General features: G+C 44.0%; 1 protein-coding gene across 1 annotated transcript in view; it reads right to left on the reverse strand.

Annotated features, from left to right (window-relative positions):
- Window positions 1–481: 481 nt before the first annotated feature.
- The window catches only part of GRK5 (G protein-coupled receptor kinase 5), a 227,799-nt gene continuing 206,580 nt past the window's right edge, over window positions 482–21,700 (reverse strand). Inside the window, exons 13-17 of the mRNA XM_077823035.1 lie at window positions 16,135–16,272; window positions 12,352–12,489; window positions 10,888–11,019; window positions 8,941–9,009; window positions 482–1,413 (exon numbers count right to left, since the gene is read on the reverse strand). Of these exons, the coding sequence (XP_077679161.1) occupies window positions 1,318–1,413; window positions 8,941–9,009; window positions 10,888–11,019; window positions 12,352–12,489; window positions 16,135–16,272 (573 nt within the window). The 3' untranslated portion in view covers window positions 482–1,317. The remainder of the gene's footprint in view (window positions 1,414–8,940; window positions 9,010–10,887; window positions 11,020–12,351; window positions 12,490–16,134; window positions 16,273–21,700) is intronic.

Here is a 21,700-nt window from a genome sequence, read left to right on the forward strand (position 1 = left end):
CATATCACATAATTGTTTGGAGGCTTTGTGAATACGAACATGACTGAGGACTTGTATACACTAGATTTTTTAGTCACTGGATAGCAACACTGGCCTTGCCATACCAGTGCAAGCCTCTAGTATAGACACGCCCCACTAGTTCAAGTCCTGGTTGACACCATGGGGTAAGCTGAACTAGTGCAAGTCATGGTTCAATCAGTAGTGCATGGTCACACTGATGCAGCTGCCCATGGCTAATAACCTCAGTGTAGACAAGGCCTAAGATTCTGACCTATGGTAGATCTACTAGCTGGAGAGGTGATGTGACAGAAAATATTATAATAAGACATATAAAGGCAGCAGATGTCCCAACAATGATCCTGCTCCCGCTGAAAGCAATGGTAACACTCCCATGAACTTCAGATGCAGCATTATCTGGCGCAATATGGGCTTATGTCCAATAAAAAAAAAGAGGAAAAATGGATCAGAATGAGTAATTTTAATGTATTTAAATTAAAGAATTTATTTTTCTAAAAAAATCCCCAAACAAAACCAAAACAAAACAGTGGTTTGATCTAGATACAGCAGCACTGTGACATTATTAGACATTATGTACGAAGAATTCAAGCAGCCATAGAACACAGAAGCCATTATCTTCAGTAATAACCTCAAAATGAAACTAGTTTCATAAAACAATGTTAGAATCTCCCTGTAATAAAACAACAACAAAAAACCCTTTGGATACTAGAATGATTTTTTGTGTGTGTACAATGTCAACAGCCACTAGTTCTTCTAATTGAGAACATTTGCTTTAATTTATTACAAAACTGATTTGTTGACTGAATTATGAAAGACAACTTTAACATTTCTTTAGAAGTGTCTGTTCCTCTTACAGAGACTACAGTATTAGCAGTGCTTAAAAACATTTACTCCTGGATATGCTTTTCAAATTAGATCAGAATACTACTGTGTGTGTGTGTGTGTGTTAATACCAAACGTGAATTTTAATTTTCGAAGCAGGTGAAAAGACTAGTCGTAATATGAAACTCTGCAGTTTTACAATTTAATCATTAGTCAGATATGGGCAAATACAAGATGGTTCATGAAATTTTTAGATCTATCTACATTGCTTGGAAATGCAAAATGAAGTTTTTACATCCTCCACCTTCAAAGGAAAGGCAAAAAGTTGAGTCTTTTAGATGAGTGTCCAGTATTTAAAAAGTGCAATCAAAGGAGATTGCACTCAACACATACAATATAACTCACATGGACTGGTTAATAAACACACTGAACAGCTGTGGAATGACAAGAATGGAAAATACATTTATAATCCAGGCACTATCTGACATGTTTCTTCTTTCCTGGTAGTGATGGTTCCTTGGGGGCCATTTGATTTCCAGAACGCCTGGGATTCCCTTTTGAAGTCCTTTGATCCTAGAAATGTGATAATCTCTTTAGTTTTCATAGATGGGCCAGTGAGTTTTCCCAACGTTTGTCCAACATGCATCATTCTGATTTAACACAGCATTTCAGTTATTCAGTATCTAGGAATTCTGTCACATGTGGAACAACTGTTCAGCAGGCAAAGAGAGATTTTGAAGTTTAACTGGTGATTATTTTTTGTCCCCTCCCTCATAGACATTTGTTTTTAATATAAAAAGGGGAGGATCTTGAATGATTGCTATTACTGATTAGCTCTGAAACAAGGAAACGAACACTTTAAAGTCTATACTGTTAGCTCTGCAGGAGGTCTCGCTGCTGAAGCAAAGTGCATAAAATCTCAGCATCTCAAAGGAACTAGGACAAACTATTCGAAAAAAATCATGAACCCTTATTTACGTGAGTCGTCTCACTGAAGTTACATAGGTAAGAGCTGCTAGATGAGGCTCAATTCATTCAAATAAAAAACAATTAATATTGATACTTAGCATTCTTTTTGGTCTAGAGACTTCTGAGTGCTTTCCAAAGGTGGCTAGGTTTCATTACTCCTTTTATCAGACCAGGGAAGCTGAGATGCGCATAGGTTAATTTTGTTGCCACGGGCAAGACAGAGAATCAGTGGCTGGCTTAGGGATAGAACCCAGCACTCCTGACTCCAAGTATAAACAAACAAACGGGGGAAACCTGAGCCAGACACAAGGAGATCATCTTAAATCAAAAATCACTCTGCCACTGCCAATATAAGTAATACATTGTTTAAGAGTCTCTCAGCCTATGGCTCTTCCTTTATAAAAAACATCTGATAGTATTCTGCAGTAACAGACCCCAGCATGGCAGCTGATATTTGTATTACTGCAGAGTAGAGGGGCTATTAGTACAGACTGCTGTTGGCTGGCTTTAAACATTCTCTTACAGCACTGCATAAAAGCTAATAGTTGTTCTCGCTAAAGGAGGTTGCTGTCCTCCTGACACATGGGAATTTGGAATGAATAGGATTTAACCCTGTTTCCTCGGCTTTAGCCTAAGGACGTTCATCGCTATCATTATTTTTTAGATAGGTGGAGTTAGTGCTTGTGAGAGGTCTCAAACTGATAGCTCTGTTTAGCCACAGCTTCTCTTGCACTTCCCTGCTAATGGTTCTCAACCCGGTCTGGGATAGACCAGGACCATCTCCCAGGATGAGGGCAGGTCAATCTCTGCGTCCATTCACTCCTTGGCCTCCCAGTTTTAAGGGCCTTCAAATGTGCCAGTGATGTTTTGGTGAAATGGGCACCTAGGCACTTATTAATGCTGTTATTTAAATTAAAGTAGCAGCCCAAGGCCACAAGCAGGACCGGGTCCCATTGTGCTAGGTGCTGTTTAAACACACAGGAAGATATGATCCCTGCCTGGAAAAGCAGACTAGCCCCGGGCGAAGAGAAGTCCAACTTTTCAAAGCAAAGAGAAGTCCAACTTTTCCAGTGCTGTTTAGATAATGCTCAGGAGCAGCTGATGAGCCATCTCATTTTGATCAACATATTTAACATGTGGGAGGGAGCCTTACAAACTTTGAACAACAAGAATTTGAGAACTTAAAGAAGAGAACCTTTCACATGAACATACCCACACACTAACCTAGTTCTCAAACTGTACTTAGGAGTTCATAGATACTGTATCTCCCTGTTTCTGCTTATTTTGTTTGTACTACAGAAGTTTGTTTATCTGAGACTTCTCTACTGAAAAGGATAATAGCAACTGACTTTGAAATGTGAGACTTGGGTGGAAAAAGTAAAGATGCCAGTTGGATCTAGCTTGGAAACATGAGAGTTGGCTTAACAAAAAATAGTCCCTGCTGGATATTGTGTGTTCTATGTATACTCTGAAGAAGAAGAAAAAAGCATCTGTAACCGGTAAGATACCAATCAATCAGCAAAGTTTGGCTACATGTTTCTTACAATGAAATTGGACACAGTTACCCGGGGAGGGGAATGATCACAAGTGACTTCAAAGATTTCTTAAAAACATTCCAAATTTTCTATGAAAAACAGAGCGTCAATTGAACAAATTCCTCTAAATATCTATATTAAGTAGATCTGATTCAGCACTGCAAGAACGGTGTTCACTAACTTTCATTTGAATTCCTATTGGCTGCTTGGTTTGACCAGCTTTGTGCATTTTTTCATTTGCATGAACAGGTTTTTGTTCACACATGTCTTAGGAATAGCTGTTTGTGCACGAACACCCTTATTTTCACATGAACAAGGTTATATGTGCAGACTCAAAAATATGTATTTGCTATTATTTTCATGTTTCAGAAGTTTCAATCATCCAAGCAGAAAGCAGAAAAAATGCCATGTGACTCCTTCACACACAACTCAAACAATCTTTGAACTGGAAAGTTAATGAAGAACCCATAGACTGATGAGTAATTTTCAGCCTATCTGGAAAAGACTTAAAAATAAATCCAGTTGCAGAATTCAGAATCAGTTTGTAAATGTTTTCCAAACATTTAAAGAGCTAAATTTGCTCAACAGTCTACTCATACAAATAATTCAACCAGCTCGAATCTTGTGCACTTCCCAAAAGGATCTTTGCTCTAATTGGAATGATAACAGATTAAATGAATCTTGTGCTGGAAAACTATGAAATAACTATTTCTTTCTACTCTTTTGCTATGTGCAAACCCACCTCAGAGCTATTCATTATGATTCAGAGTACTAAACACTCTCTTGCTAGCAGTATGCTCTATCCAAAGTAGTATAAAGAAATTATAGAATCATTGAAGATCAGGGCTGGAAGGTACCTCAGGAGGTCATCTAGTCCAACCCCTTGCTCAAAGCAGGACCAATCCCCAATTTTTGCCCCAGATCCCTAAATGGCTCCCTCAAGGATTGAACTCACAACCCTGGGTTTAGCAGGCCAACGCACAAACCACTGAGCTATCCCTCCCCGCCATGTTATAGGCCTGGTTTTCAGAGGTGCCGAACCCCCACAGCTCCCATTGACTTCAGATTGAATTGTGAGTATTCATCACCTTTGAGAACCAGGCTCCATGTATTTGGGGGAGTTAGGTTGTGCAACAAATTGGTTCACTAAAGTTCCATCCATAGATATCTGTGTTCCAATTTTTACTGGATCACACAAGTGAATGCGAGCACAGTGTGTTCTCAGCCGAGTCTCAAGTAGGTTATTTAACACAAAATACTGCTCAGTTGGACATAGTAGGCAAGCGCTGTTCAGGAGACTCACAGGACGGGTGGTCAAGACTGGTATTGACTGGCAGTGTTGTGGCTACCCATGATGTTCCTTCGAGCCAGGGTTATCAATTGGTCATTTAGCCTTAACAAACAGCCTTCAAGGGAGGGTTCACTGTAATTAGGTTTTTCATCTCTAATCTAAATGTGGAGTGTTAAAACAACAACAAAAGAAAATGGAGTCTTCATGGACCAAATGGTTAAAAAGGCAGAGAATGAGCTCCTCATGCATACGCTCTGCACTCACCCACGTTTAATGATGAATATTAATATGTGACTCTTATAATGACTTTTATCCAAGAGCCTCATCGCACTTTACACATATTCATGATTTAAGCCTCACAACCCCTGCCCCACCCCGGGCGGCAGGCAAACATTATTATCCACAGTCTTCTAATGGGAGATAGGTGACTCTATAATGCTACAAAATGAGGGAGTAGCAGAACTCAAAACAGAACCTAGGACCATGCTCTATCTACCACTCAGTGCTCCCTTTGCTTTGCATTTGTGCTTATGAATTAACCGGTTTGAGAGAGCACTGACATACTGCGCACACAGATGAATCTGAGTGTAGTTCTGGCACGTGAACATCAGCTTTTCCCTTTGAAAAACTGTTTCCCCATAAGGATATTCTAGGCAAAGCAAGGAAAGTTCTACATACAAAGCTTCTCATGCACACTGGTACTGAAACAGTGAGCCCTACATTAAGCCCCAGAGATACTGAGGTTCCTCTTCGAATTCTCACCTACATTTCTTGAAATTGGGGGAAATCCACCCTGATGCAGAGGGCCCATGCAAGGCCATCCACAGAACGCAAACTTTGCATAAGGGGCCTAACACAAAGCCCACTACAGTAAGTGCACAGATTCCCGCTGACTTCAGAGGGCTTGCGTCAGAACATAAATGGAGAGTTTCACTCACACAGTACTTCTCTCTTCTCACGCCTACTAGTGAGTTGGAAGTATTACAACTAAACTGGAGACATAATTAGTCCAAATTCTCAGCATTCGCTTCTCCACATTCTTTCACCTCTGCTCAAATCTGCAGTGGCATCACTAACGCAGCTGAAACTGCTGGCATTCTCCCTGTTGGATCTTTGCATGGATAAAGTGAGGGGTAAACACCCTCTGTGCCACCGTGTCTTCCCAGAACATCAGTCAGAAGGAAAAGGGAGACCATTTTTCATTACTGTTTTGGATTGTTTCCAACACGGTCTTAATTACCTGTATCTCTACAAGTGATTGAGAGAACCTACAACATTATTAGTTGACCTACAGGGTGTCTTGGCTTCTTGGCATTCTGTACTCCATAACAAACGCACATCAGCCCAGTACATACATACATAGCCCAATATCTCCATTTCTTTCTCCATCAGCTAATTTACAAAAATTAAATTTTTCTGACCCTGTTCTCTGTCCCTTACTGACCTTAAGTTGTTCTAGAACAGGGATCGGCAACCTTTGGCATGCGGCCCACCAGGGTAAGCCCCCGGAGGGCCCCGGGCCGGTTTGTTTACCTGCTGCATCTGCAGATTCGGCTGATCGCGGCTCCCACTGGCCGCGGTTCGCCGCTCCAGGCCAATGGGGGCTGCGGGAAGCCACGGCCAGCACATCCCTCGGCCCGCGCCACTTTCCGCAGCCCCCATTGGCCTGGAGCGGCGAACCACGGCCAGTGGGAGCCGCGATCAGCCGAATCTGCAGATGCGGCAGGTAAACAAGCCAGCCAGGGGGCTCTTACCCTGGTGGGCCTCGTGCCAAAGGTTGCCGATCCCTGTTCTAGAACTTACTTTGTTTTGAGTCCTTATCATTCATGGCTTTTCCTGTAAAAAACCTCATGTACTCTGTTGCTCTTTCTGTGTTGGCCAAGGAAACCAGTTTCACATCAGCATAGGCGCCGACTCTGTGGGTGCTCTGGGGCTGGAGCACCCACAAGGAAAAAATGGTGGGTGCTGAGCATCTACCGGCAGCCCCCTTATCAGCCCCTGCCCCCCCCAGTGTTTGCCACCTGCCAGCTGGCCCCGCTGATCAGCACCTCCCACTCCCTCCCCGCGCCTCCTGCCTGCCGCGATCAGCTATTTTGCGGTGTGCAGGAGGCTGCGGGGACAGGGAGGAAGAGCAAGGGCTCAGCGTGCTGGGGGGGAGGGGGCGGAATGGGGCAGGAAGAAGTGGGGTGTGGGTGGAATGCAGGCAGGAAGAGGCAGGGTGGGGCCCGGGAGCAAGGGGTAGAGTGGGGGTGGGGCCTGGGGCAGAGCCGGGGGTCGAGTACCCCTGGCACATTAGGAAGTCGGTGCCTGTGCACACCAGTCTAATCAAAGAAATGCAGGGCTGGAAAGGACTTCAAGAAGTCATCTAGTCTATCCTCCCATACTGAGGCAGGATTAAATATATCTAAGCCATCCCTGACAGGTGTTTGTCTCACCTGTTCTTAAAAGCCTCCAATGATGGGGATTCCAGAAGCTCTCTAAGTAACCTGTTCCTTATGGCTAATTAAACATACATGTAATTCTTGCTAGAAAGATGCTAACCCAGTTTCCCTGGGCAGCACAGACCTGGTCTAACCTTAGCGTAATGGTTTAATTCTTAGACATGACATGTCAGGCATCAGTTGTCCCAAAGGTTTAGGAAAACTCAATCAATTCAGCAACCATTGTAAAAAAACATGGTCAACCAAACTATTTTACAGCAAATGTTGAATTCAGCAGATTCTGTCTACACCAGTGGGGCAAATGTTTCCCAATATCTGTTGAAATGGGTGAAGCTGTGTTTGACACTTGATGTCCTACATGGCATGTTTGAGAATAGATACACTCCTAGCATATAGTATGCTTTTGTTAACTGGTTCATAGTATGGATATTGAACATGACTGAGCCCATCTATACCAATGGGACAATTGTTTTAAACAATGATTTGGGGTAGCCTGAGATGATGCATTGTGGAATCAAAAAAGAGCAAATGATACTGTTTTACAATGGGCACTGAACTCAGCTAACTCTCTGTACTGGAACAGTCGTTTCATCACCGGTTGAGAGGGCCAGAAAAGGAGCCATACAGCCTAAGGGCTCTAGAACAGCTCACTTGACAGTGGACATGGGTCGGAATGGATATAATGGATGTGAACAAGTTGAGATCCAGAGCTGAACCTTCCTGGCTTGGTTCTGTCCTCTATAGCTTCCCTGACCAGCACAGACAGGGCTATTGAGTCAATCTCCTGGTAGCTCTGTGACATAAGTAACTGTTGTAAAAGCCTCTCACTTGTGGCCTGATCCTGTAACACTGAAATCAATGGGAGCTTTGCTGTTATTTTCAATGGGTGCAGGATTTCAGGCCTTTGAAGAACTGAGGACAACTTGCCTTTCTTATCTCCCCTTGCTAACATTTGTTCTTTCTCTCATTAGCAATAGTAAAAAAAGTTTGAAAAGGAGGAGGGCTTAAAACAGGGTTCCATTAAAAACAATAATATTGTGATGATCTAACAACAAAAATAAGTGCAAATCTCAACAGTGCTGGTCCCATGACATTACGAACTTCAGACATAGCAAATAGTATTCTTAGATGCGGCAAAGTCTTGACTACGTATTTTAGCATTTAACACAAGACTTTACAAACCAAGAAAGAGGAAAAATGTATGCAGTGTTGCTGTAAGCCAAATATACAGATGTAAAATAATTAAGAATAAACTGTGCCATAAAAATGCATGTCAGTAAAACCAACTTGATAAAGTGAAATATGAATAATTTTCTACACTTACTAAAAAGAACGATTTCTCATTTGAGGCTCTGGAAGTCTTGAGTCACATTTCTTTTAAAAAAAAGTCTTAAAACACATGGCTTTACAGCTGCTGCTCAGAAAATATACACCCCAAAGTCTGACTTTCATTTAAATACAAATGTACAAAATGTAAACTGAGACAATAGAGAAATTTACAAAACTTTTCTTTAAAAATAATAAAGACAAAATTCAGTTCTAGTATGATGCCATTTAAATACGTGCAAGTAGTCATGTTCGTCGCATTTCTATTGCAATGTTCTAAATAGACAAATCTGATTCACACCATCTTGAGTGCCATCTCCAAAAACAGACCTGAGTGGAAATATCTTCATAAAATGTGAGGCTCCACTGGAAGGAATGGATAGAATATCTCCATTGCTGGGAGATCTTTTATTTTTTAACTCAACGGTGGATGCTCTCTCATCCTTAGAAGCTCCATAGATTATAGTGGAAGGATGCAACACGTTGTTTCATGAAAGTTGAGTTCAAACTAGCTGCTTCCGGTGGAGTTTGAACTTACATGGTTTGAATTTATGTGGTGATTTAAACTCGCCTTTGAATTCGGTGAACTCTTTGAATTGTTTTGATGCTGGAGAAAGGAGAAAACAATTATATTTATATCCCCCAGACATCCCAGTCCTCCCATCTGTCTCACATTTTGGTCGTGTCATATTATCCCGCCTACTTCTGGTCTTGTAACATTGTGAAGATTTAGTGAAATAAAAATTATGCAGCGTGCTTGCCCTTATTTTCCATGGGTCAGGAGAACCATGGGAGCTCTCCAGAGACACAGAGCAGAGGATACACGTTAGAGGAGTCAATTCAGTACAGCACAAACTGTTCTGGCCTCCTAAGCTTTGTCTTCCTCAGAGCATACCTGCTAACATTTAGGGAGACATGCCTTGTAACTCCAGTGTAATATGCTGGGTTCAAAATGTTATGTGTAAAAGTGGTCAATATTGTTCTAAAAAATAAGGCCTGTCACTCTTAAATAGGGATGATGGGTAGGTCTGTCAGAGCCAGCACAGCAAGAAGTGTTAGGAATGGCACATGGGGGCACAGCATACTCCGGTGCAAAGAAGACACAGTGCTGCGCATGCACCACTGTAAAATAAGAAAACCAAGTCTCAGTCGTGAGCTCCACTCATGCAGCAGGGAGGCCAGGTGGAGAGAGACAGAGGAGGTGCTTGTTTTGGGAGGGAGCAGCAGGGTTTGGGTTCATTAGCATGACTAGTTCTCCCAGCCTGGCAGCCAGCTTTGCTAATGCCCCATTCTTAGCAGGTGTTCTTTTCATGGACAGTCCCCAGTAGCCCTGGACACAAAGGAATCAGCAGGGATGGCAGAGCTGCCCTTTGTTGGACATAGGTGCTGAGCCAGGGGTTACTAAGAGCCTGTAAGGATGGGACTGAGACCAATGTCCGGAGTAGAAGGTGTCCTTGCTAAATTCCAGCCTAAACTACCTGCAGCCTGTTGAGGGGAACATGATAAACAACAGAGCTGGTCAGGAAATGGGATTATTTTCTGCAGAAAATTCAGATTTTTCAGCAAAATATCAAAAACTGAAATATTTCAGCCAACCCCCAAAATACTTGGATTTGGAAATGTTGCTGTGATGCCCCTTTGAGAGTCGCATTTCAGATGCCTCATGCTCCCATTCTCCTCTATGGGCCAGATTCCCTGGTCAGACAACATCTCCTATGGTCTGGGCATTCGTTTATTTAATGAAAAATTGACATTTTCCATGAAAAGCAGACAATTTTCTCTTTCACCCACACAATCATGTAACTTACAAACCCAATTTTCCATTAAAAAAAACAGCTTAGATGGAAACATTTCAACCAGCCCTAATAAATATCAGACTAGCTATGGCCACGTCTTAGAAAGTTGGAAGTACTGAGTCAAATAAGAACTCCTAGGTGCAGACACTTATTTGAACCACCTGAACATACAGAATCTTCAGAAAATTACAAGGAAACTGTGAGAACAAACCTTCCCTGGCATTTCATGTCTCTCTCACGATGGACATACCATAAGGGCAGCATACATATCACACAGGAAAGTTCATCAGGACTCGGAGACACAGGCGCCGACTTTGCACAGTGCCAGAGAGTGCTCGACTCCCGGCCCCACCCTGGGCCCCACTCTTCCTGCCCTTACCCCATCTCTTCCCACCCACTTCCACCCTCCACCCCGCACGTGTTGTGTCCTCGCTCCTTCCCCCCTCACCCCTCAGACTTCTGCACACTGTGAAACAGCTGATTGCAGCAGGCGGGAGCTGCGGGGAGAGAGGGGCCCGCTGGCAGGCAGGTGGGAGGGAGGGAGGGAAGGGGGATTGATAGGGGGACTGCTGGTGGCGTGCTGGCTCAGCACGCACCATTTTTCCCCCAAGGGGTGCTCCAGCCCCAGAGCACCCACAAAGTTGGCACCTGTGCTCAGAGAGGCTCTTTCTGTTAATTTAAGATCTCACCTGACGTTTAAATATTCTATGTAGTAATCCTTTCTTGGGTGGCTCGGGGGGGTAGCTTTTGTTTAGGTCTGGTGAAATAGTACCATTTGGTCCAAACACATTTAGTTCTTTAAAACACTCTGTTTCTATCATCTGGTAAAACACAGAAAGAATAAAAAGAGATGATGCATTATTACTATTATTTATTAATATTACAAGAAACTCCAGATGCCCCAATCGGGATCAGGGGCCCCATTATGCTAAGAGTTGTACAAGCATGAAATAAAAGACAGTCCCTTCCCTAAAGAGCTTACAGACTAAAGAGGGACAAGATGTGACAGGAGGTGTAGGAACCAACAAGGGCCAATCAGCAACAGAACACTTCTCTGGCTATTATTGTTAGGCAGTTTACTGTGGATGTAGTAGCAGAGATGGGTCTGAAGGTGTACAGTCTTCTGATGGCTTGTTAAATTGAACTGAGTAACTCTAAGGCCCTAGAGTGGGAAAATCAGAGTTAACGTCACAACCAAAACACCACTTTCAGTTTCACTGGGAGCTTCCGTAACTAAGCAGTTCTGACCGCTGATGCTGTCAGCCCAAGATGACCTGACCGTAGCCACCTCGAGGAAGAGTCTCACTGTTCAAAACAGCAAGGCAGTTTAGTCAGCTTTCTCACCATATTCATCACCTCCCATGAGGTGCTGTCAGCATGCCAAGGAATCAATACAGTGTAAAAAGCATCTTTTGCCATCAATGGTTTGAATGGGGAAAGTATATTGTGTTCGAGTAATAGCTGAACCCCTCTCTGTACTGGCAATATAACCTAACAGATGGCTTCAATCTCTAATGTATAAGCTTCTGCACTATTCCAATACGTCTTACTAAGAGAATGCCCCATTCCATTTTGCATTGTTTTTCTTTTCTACATTGGAGAATATAAAATACAGTTTGGCCTGAACCCAAAAGGCCAGTTTTGAGCCCCCATAAACTATGGGGAAGTTTATACTTGGATCTGAACTTTACAGCTGGCTCTGTTTCTATCGCAGGCAGAACAAATCCCCCAATCAAAAACCCTGGCACTTCAGAAAAGTTCAGATCCAGATTCAAATGCAGCAGCTGGGGCCCATCAGATACAAAATAATGAATGAGATGAGTGTCACGGATAGAGAGCCACATTAAGGCAGAAATCCATTCCGCGGAAGTTCTTTAGAGCCGTTATCAGAACATCTCTATGGAGACCAGCAGGAGGAAGTACAGGAGAACCCTTGCCAATTTATACAAATATGCAGAATCTGCAGATACAGTCACCTGAACCTGACATCTGTGGTACTTTATAGATCTTGAAAGAGTGCGTTTGTAACTTATGAATGCATTAGAGTCTGGCAAGTTACCCAGAGGGTATACATTACTGGAAGCATACAACTGCTCTTAAGCAGCCTGGGTTAGAGATTGCATTGGGGTGATATGATCATGATGTACCCTTACCTCATTCTGCCATGGAATAGATACGGATCCTGTGGAAAACTTGGAATAGAAATCATCATCTGTTTGGTCCAGGTTTACCCCTTTCACTGTGGAGAATTGCTCGATGTCTAACACATCCTTGCAGTACACGGCTCTGGGCTGTCTCGGGAGAAAAAGTAGGAGAAAAAATGTCTTTGAGTCTGGACACGTGCCTTTATTCACACACACATTCAAGTGAGAATGTCTGACCACAAGCGACTAGCCACATCCTGCCTTCCTATACTTGCTCTGCCCATGTGTTTATCGTCACAGGCTGACTTGCTTTAAGCATTTAAAGCTTCCACTTTGAAGTCCTTACAGCATCAGCAGAACCATAGTGGGCTTTAGTCATCCATGTAGCACATGGCTAAGAGGTGATGTGACGAGGACAGAAAAAATAAGATAAGGTAAAAAAAAGGATAAAAAAAATAGAAGCACTGTTTTCTTTTAGAGAGGGGGACACACACAGGTCATTCAAAGACTAGAAAATCTGTACAAAATGCACACCTGGGATGGCTCTGTCTGCCCCAGATGGAAGTCTCATTCTCCTCAGCCAGCTGTGGAGTTTGCAAGCTTGAAGCTTTAAAGGAATTTGTACTAAATGCTAAAGAACACAGAAGAGGTTTGGAGTTTTTCTGTTGTCTGTGTTAATAGCTCAGCTCTTTCTCATCCGTTGGAAGCTCTCTAGAGCCATTCCTATGAACTGCTACAATTTTCACTGCTGTATTTCTACAGATGCAAAGTCAAATACCTTGAACTATTTTATTATCGCTCTTAGCTCTCTGGAATGACTGCTACGTCACTTTGAAGAGACATTTTCCTCAGCTAACACACCAGTAGTCAGCCATATTGAACAGAAAACAGAAATACTCCCTAGTGGTTACTTAACATGGACTCATTGCATGTCCATAGAACCTACCCTAGCTGCACAAAGTTACCCTTTAATAAGGGCATAACCAAGATGCAGCTTGCAGGACTAGTGTAGCCCACCGAATTCTACAACATGATCCACTTCCATGTTAAGGAAGATAGCGTAAGTGTGGCTTGCAAAGCCTAGAGATCCCAGCATGCAACTGAGCAGTCTGGCCAAATTAATCAAAATGAAGTGCTACATGCTGGAATCTGTATTCTCTGTATGCTGTTCCTTCTTATTAAAGATGAGGACAGCTATAGTCTACTTAATTCTCTGTGGCAGTGTGGTCCAGTGGCAGAATGGGAGATGTGGGTTCTCTTCCCACATCCATTCCTGACAGTGTGACCTTGGGAAAGTCAATTAACCTCTCTGTGCTTCAGTTACCCTCTCTGTCAAACAGTTATAACAATACTATACCTCTCTTTGTAAAGTGCTTTGAGATCTATGAATGAAGAGAGTTCTGTGAGTGCTGAATTATCTAGCTTAGATGCAGCTCTTGAGTTACCAATAAATTGCCAGGCTGCCCTTAATGGGGCAAAAAATTATGAGCCTCTACTTTAGCAAACACATGGATAATAGATGCCCTCTAGCCATTACATACCACAATTAAGCTTTCAGTAGGCTCTAGCTGATCCCATATTTGAGTCCAGAATTTTCTAATTTTCTTCAGGAGAAAGAAACACTAGTTTGTCTCCTATTTCTTCCCACTGAAGCAGGTCATAACACTCTGGGCTAATTGGCAGGAATAATGAGGCTACATAGTAAACTGCAAAGCCAACCAGAGCAGCTAAAGTAAACTTTTGTAGCTTTTAAACCACTTTGGTTTGATTGAGTTTGCAGCAATGCAAACCAGAGCTGCCAAACTGTTACTTTCCCTAATATGTTAAAACTACAATGTTTACTTAGAGCCATATGGGGACTTTAAGGCTAGAAGGCCTAGCCAGATAGACAGGCTTGGAAGAGGAAAATAACCATGGAACTCTGTGCACGGGGAGGAGCAGTGGCGGATTAATGATTTTGCCCTAGGCCCAGAAATAATTGCCACCCCCCCCCCGCAGCTCACCTCCACTCCGCCTCCTCCCCTGAGTGCGCCGCCAGGTCCTGCTTCTCCCCGCTCCCTGCCAGTGCTTGTGCACGAAACAGGTTCGTGAAGGATGGGGAAAGGGGGGGAACGCGGTGCACTCAGGAGAGGAGGCGGGGCTGGGGCGGGGATTTGGGGAAGGGGACCAATAGGGGCAGGAAGGGGGTGGGGGAGGAGCAGAGGTGAGCTGGGCGGGGTGTGGCAATTATTTCTGGGCCTAGGGCAAAATCATTAATCCGCCACTGCTCCTCCCCGTGCACAGAGTTCCATGGTTATTTTCCTCTTCCAAGCCTGTCTATCTGGCTAGGCCTTCTAGCCTTAAAGTCCCCATATGGCTCTAAGTAAACATTGTAGTTTTAACATATTAGGGAAAGTAACAGTTTGGCAGCTCTGGTTTGCATTGCTGCAAACTCAATCAAACCAAAGTGGTTTAAAAGCTACAAAAGTTTACTTTAGCTGCTCTGGTTGGCTTTGCCTCTGGCTGCTATTATAAATTTGCCGCCCCTGCAAATTTGCCGCCCTAGGCCTCGGCCTTGTTGGCCTAGGCGTTAATTTGCCGCTGGGGAGGAGATATATACTACAAAGGGCTTTGAAAGTTTTATTACTGTCACTACAATACTGACCTTGAGTATATGCAATAGTGATGGGCAAACCTCAAGGGGAGGATCACAGTTGGGATCTATTTCAAATAAGCACTAGAGAAACACAAACCTTGGTGGGTGTTTGATACCTGAACCTGATTCTGAATTTTTTCAAACAACAGATGTCTTTATAATGGGCCAGACTTATTCCCCCAGATCTGAACATTGGGCTGTTTGAATTCTGGGTCCAGATTTTGTGGTTTAACCTAAAGTGTATCTAACTAAGGTACTTAAATAGCCCTCATTACTGTCATATCTGAGCAGCTCACAATCTATAATGTATTTATTCTCACATCACCCCTCTGATGTAGAGCAGTGCGACTATTCCCATTTTACAGGTGGGAACTGAGGCCCAGAGAATGTAAGAGACCTGCCCCAGGTCAACCAGGAAGTCTCTGGTGGAGTAGAGCAGCGGTTCTCAGACTGTGGGTTGGGACCCCAAAGTGGGTCACGACCCTGTTTTAATGGGTTCACCAGGGCTGCTGTTAGACTTGCTGGGGCCCAAAGCTAAAGCCCAAGCCCCACTACCCAGGGCTGAAGCTGAAGCCTGAGGGTGGCAGGGCTCAGGTTACAGGCCCCCTGCCTGGGGCTGAAGCCCTTGGGCTTCGGCTTTGGCCCCCTCCTGGAGTTGTGTAGTAATTTTTGTTGTCCAAAGGGGGTCGCAGTTGAGAACCCCTGGAGTAGAGAACTGAACTTACCTTGCCTAAGACTGGACCATTCTCCCTCTCTGTACAAATATACATACATGCTTAGCTGAGCTTTCTGAATCACTTATGTCTCCAAAACTGGACTGGGAATTCTGTGAAAATATGCTTCCCTATGAATTGTCTGCTACTTGCAGGAGGGCTGGTGCCAGCTGGAGGCACACACAAGGCACAAAAACAGGGGAGAAATAAAAGGAGTTCTTTTAGAACCTAAGAAAAGGTTGCATTTAAGTTTGGGGCTCGGGAAAGGGTTTTATTTAAACGGGTTCACCATCCTTATCCGAAAAAGAAATGAAACAAGTCATTGCCAGCTATGGGAAATATAAGGGAACAGTCGTTTTAGAAAGACATCTAAAGAAGGGGTGCATGCAATATATTCTCTCTAGATCCAGTCAAGCGGGGTTTTCTCTACCATATGCTACTCACATCAGGGACAAATGGGGGGTCCAACATTCCTGCTTCTAATCGTTTGAAGTTCATACTCTTGAAGAATGGGTGCTTCTTCACTTCCACTGCACCTTCCCCCTGACATCCCAGTCTCTGCTTCACATCTTTGGTTAGTAGCTGAAACAGACCAGGCAAAATTGTAAGAAAGTCTGAAAAGCAATAGCCCTACGATAATATTTTTCCAACTGTTTGTGCTTGAATAGGGGCGTGGGAACAGGAGAATTATCATGACTTAACATTTACATTGTGGCAGAGCCTAAAGGCTAAACAGGTCAGGACTCCATTGTTCTAGGCATTGTTCAAACATATAGACAATGATCTGCCTCAAAGATTACAATCTCAATAGTAAAGGAGTACTTGTGGCACCTTAGAGACTAACCAATTTATTTGAGCATAAGCTTTCGTGAGCTACAGCTCACTTCAAGCTCACGAAAGCTTATGCTCAAATAAATTGGTTAGTCTCTAAGGTGCCACAAGTACTCCTTTTCTTTTTGCGAATACAGACTAACACGGCTGTTACTCTGAAATCTCAATAGTGTTGTCCTCTATCCTATAGTCTCCTCCCACTTATTTTCAATGGGTAGCTGAGAGAAGAGGAGGTTTGACATATGCCCTATAGTCCCACATATTCTCTGAATGCTCGTTCTCAAGCTACTGTTGTTGGAATGATGCTCCTTTGTTACTTTGGCCTGTTTATCCCTACCCAATGCAATACTTTCCAGTATAGCACATAACACTGAACTTTTAAATCACATTTTTTTCGTTACTAAACCTACTGGGCCCATTCCTGCTCCCACTGACGTCAATGGGAGTTTTGTCAACGGAGCTCTACATTGATTTACACCAGCTGAAGATCCAATATGTGTCAGCATTGGCACCGTGTCCAACCTCCATCAGCCCAAGCCTAGATTTTTAAAGGGCACCACAAGACACCATCTCTGCACTGCTACATCTGTTCCTAAATCCTGAATTCAGGCATCTTATAATGGGCTGAGGGAAGCTCACTTGCAACCCTGGAGGAGATCTGGAGAAGTCTACAGAAGAATCAGTTTGACTGCAGAGATTTCCTCTCTGCTCACAGGGATCCTTAACAAGGCAATGGGGATTGACTGAACTCAGCATAATTGGTAAATTAGATAAACATGCACAGGAAGATAACCACAGAGACATGTGTGTTAGAACCAGAGTCCATGGGGAGGCCTCTATATTTCTGATAATTGGTCTGGGGAGTTAGTTCAATGAGTGAGATATTTTGGTGCCTAATCCTTTTAAATTAAGTACCCGTAATCAATTAGAACAAGCCAATGATACAGTTTTTACTCAAACTAATTTTTATTTTTTTTAGCATTGAAAGAAAGGCAGAGCTATGTATGTAATGACGACCTTTGTGCATCAGCCTATGCCAATTACAGATGGCCTTTTTTATATGTCGCTACTGTATCACAAATTTCTGACATTCTCCTGAACCGTAAAACTGACAGTGGCCTGAAAGGTTTGTGGGGGAGGGGTTGTCTTCATTCAGTTTAAGTGTTTTTTTCTTGCATGCAGGCATTTTTAGCCAAAACAGTGAAACATGAGCCACAACGCATAATAAACTGACACTGCAGTTGACTCATCTAGTGAAAAATACTTCCCCTTGATAAGTCAAAGGAAAATAAATACGCAATAAAATCAACTGATTTTACAAAAAGATAAAAGTTAGATCTGTTAGCATATCTTCTCTAGCAAATGCTGGTTTCTAATGCTGAAAGACTGGGGAGAAAATAAAAAACCTGCCCTTTTAAATGAGAAGGGGATACTTAGAGTCAGGGGAATACCATATGGGGAATATCCGACCGGAGAGTTTTAACTAAAGACTCTCCCGTGGCAGTCTGATTCCAAAAAGGCAGCCAAGACATACGCTACACGGACAAGTCAGGCTAGCAAAAGCCTTAGGTTAAAAAGGACTCTATCATGCATTAGCAGCAAGGCGTATAAGGGGTACTCCCTCCTTCTCTCCAAGCACTGAGAAAAGGAAGAAAAAACGTAGGATGGGAGAGAAAGAAATACAGCTTCATTCTCAATATAGAGGGAAATTATTATACAGGAGGGTACAGCTAATAGTTCACACAGCTCAGCTGTTCTTAGAACATCTCAATCCACCAGGGGGCAACAGAGGAAAAGCTAATTGCAGCAAGTACATAGCAAACATCTAGTATGTGAGCAGCATTACACTTTCAAAAGCATCAGAAAAACATGGCTGAGTAACTAGGCAAACCCCCAGCCAAACGACTCACTAGCACTGTGTGATTCATTTGCCTCTTCTGAGTATTCAAGCAGACCATTCCTAGTGGGTTCTGCCCCCTAAGGAGGCAGATGATCAGCAGGGACATGGCTCCGTGTCTGAGAACCTCTCTGGGGACACTGCTTCCAAAGATGAAACAAGGAGTAGTAGTTCCCTTCCTGTATTTCACCTCTCTGTGCAGCACAACAATCACTTCTTCCTCTGAACTGAAGGGTTGCTGGAACTCCAACCCTAGGAAGGGCTGGAATGGCAAGCCTGGATGCTCAGAGAAGAAAAACCACCAGGCCTTTCTTTATCATCTCCAACGATGCCATTCCTACAGAGGGAGTCCTACTGCAGTAAAACCCCAAGGGCTGGACATGTAGATAGGTCTTGCTGAGGCTAACAAATCTCCTTGAGAAATGGCAGCCATGGTGGACTTGGACTTCCAGGTCTCCATTTTGAACTGTGATGTTCAGGGTCTTGGAACCCAAGTTAGCTCTGCTGCCTGGGGAACAATGTGAACAAATCACTAGTCATCTCTCCAGCCTTAGCACTGATCCAAGAGCCTCAATAATCAGCAAATGGGGATATAGTTTCCATCATCTGCTTGGGCTTTACCATGTTCCAAGAGCTAGGAAGGGGACAAATCACTCTGTGAGAGAAAGGGAAGATCTGCTGAATTTTACCATACAGCCCATTGGACTGAGAATCGGAGGATGCCCACAGGGATCACAGCACCTCAGGTCTGGGGAAGGAAGATGGGGAATCAGGAATCCTTGCTGCAGTGGGAGGGTTGTCTGGAGATGTCACGCCTAGCCGTGATGTGTGCCAGTGCCCTCTGTCTGAGTGATGGTCTCAGCTGCAGAAGCTGAAAGGACTGTTTGCTCCTGATGGAAGGTTTGCAATCTCTCCTTGGGTGCCTGGCTAATGACAGGGGTTTCTCACGCTCATCCTTGGCTTATAGGATAACGTTTCCTAAGGCTTCTCCAGTTTGCTCCCTGCATGACACCAACAATTTGGTGGTTTGCCTTCCACTGCCTGATCCATAAATGGCTTGTCACAAACCTAGTCACAAAAAGTATCCAGGGACAAGTCTGATATCAAAGCCACTAGCTCCTGGTCCTTAGCCTCTGAGAGGGAGCCGATACACAACTGAATAGCTCAAGTAAGAGATGCTGAATCAGCAGAATTTTAGTGTGGCAGAAGTGTAACTGCCTTGCCAGGAAGACTGAATCTGGCAATCACCCCCCAAAATGATGACCAATTAATTCACAAGGTCACCAAAGACAGTGTTAACCTTTGGGATGGTGACAGGCTGATTTTGGCACTGGGACTGCATGGAACCTTTGAGACAGCTTAATGAGCCTCAGACTTATTTATTAGCTCCTCTCAATCTAATCACCTTCAAAGCTCTTTTGAGGTGGTGGAGGGGGTTTGAAGGACAGCATCTATTTGTTGTCTCACCATTCTATGTGCACAGTAGGTTCAAGTGATCAAGGTTCAATGGTTACCTGGTACAATATCATGCTGAAACAGTCCAGGGGAAAGAATCTTTTCTGGCACTCTTCCACTGGATCAAAATCAGACAACTTGCCTTGCTCAGATGAAGGGCAGGAAGGAAGTTTTGCTTTTCATGGCTTGCATGAGACTGTGAACTGGGATGTCTTGGGGCATGTTTCTCTGCATTTGTGTTTTTTTAACCACAGCAGGTTTCTAAATTCCACCCTTTATAGGGAAAGCTCACTGAGGTTGATGGTCTAAAGAGTTTCCCATCTGAGTCCGACTTTTCTCCAGCCAGTTTCTGTAGCTCCTGGGCAGAGAGGAAAAAGACCACATCCACTTCCTGCCTTTATGCTGAAGGGTCCTGTCCTCCTATGAGAGGAGAAATCTCAGCACAGAAGGCTCTCTTTTACTCTTAAGTTTCTGCTCATTCTTGGGCTTTACTTTGGCTGACTTTTTCCTGGAAAATGTTTTACTGATATTCAGAAGCTTTCAGGGCTAGCACTGCTGACAACTGAGATGCAGTGGGCAGGGGTAGAATTGGAGCAGCCTGTGTTAGATAGAAGATGCCTGCAGCTCTTTTTCAGGATGGAGGGAAGACAAAAGGGCCGCATTGCTTTATTATAGTTTCCAATAGTCCTTGCAGAGCTTCAACCTCTGGGCTGGCTGGGGATATTAACTCAATCTGGGAATTGATCCTCGTCTGGCAGAAAATGTTCAGGCTGCTGTTTGGTACATGCGGTCACAGGGTGTGTTGGCTGAGGCTGGGTGGGACTGGGTGGGGAGACCTGAGTGCCTCAGCGGTGTCCAGGAGCCAATTTGCAACAACCTTTGATGCGGAAGCCGGTCTTTGGAGCATGAATGGAGTTGGCAGCTGGTGTATCGCTGCTTCTGGCTGCGGAGGCATAGGTGGAGCAGGCAGCTGGGAGTTGGCTGAAACCACTGGTCACTGCACAACTGTCTGGCCACTGTTGAGACACTGCCTCACAAGACACACTGAGCCTGGATCTGAAGTGCCAACAACTGTTCCTCCAGCTGGGGCCACTGCCTGGAAGCTGCTTCTGTTGGTGCAGTGGGGTCTGTTTGAGAGGAGAATGCACTTGGTGGGGGGAACTCCACCTGGACACAGAAAGGGCAAGATTCTCCTGCCTGGCTCAGCTACAAGGAACCAGCACTCATCTCTCTGCCTTTGCCTGAGGCCTGTATGCTGCTGAGCAAACTCCTTAAAGAGGCCATGAGTCCCAGCAGGGACAAACCTGGAGCCATATGGAAATTCTGTAAGGACTTTCCAATGCTCTGTAGCTCAGGTGAAGTAGGAGACTCCTTATCTGCTGCTGCTGGCAGGAAGCAGAGTGGACTGGGGAGTTTTGTAGAAGGAGGTGGCCCACTACTCCACAGGCATTGACAGGTCCTCCTGCTTGCTGAAGCTCCAGTGGGCTTTAGCAATAGTCAGCCTGGATATGAGACTGAAATGTCCATCCCATGTAGACATGACCAGGAACGGAGATGATGACTGTGTATTTTGAGCTGTCTCTATAGTTTGCAGAGGGTTTTCTTTTTAAATGTTAAATTTGCAAAAGATGCATTTAATATGAATAAGGCACAGCAAAAGCGAATGCATCACTACTGATGGCAAGGCCTCTTGGGACATTAGCCAAAGGACTAGAGCAATCGTACTTTAATCTAATTCAGAGCCTATCGTCTATGAACAGAGCTACAAGTCAGAAGATCTCCTAGAGACCCTCACGCCAACCAGTGAAGTGATCCTAAGCAGCAATA

Source organism: Eretmochelys imbricata, chromosome 7, assembly GCF_965152235.1.
Source record: "Eretmochelys imbricata isolate rEreImb1 chromosome 7, rEreImb1.hap1, whole genome shotgun sequence".
Taxonomy (NCBI): domain Eukaryota; kingdom Metazoa; phylum Chordata; order Testudines; family Cheloniidae; genus Eretmochelys; species Eretmochelys imbricata.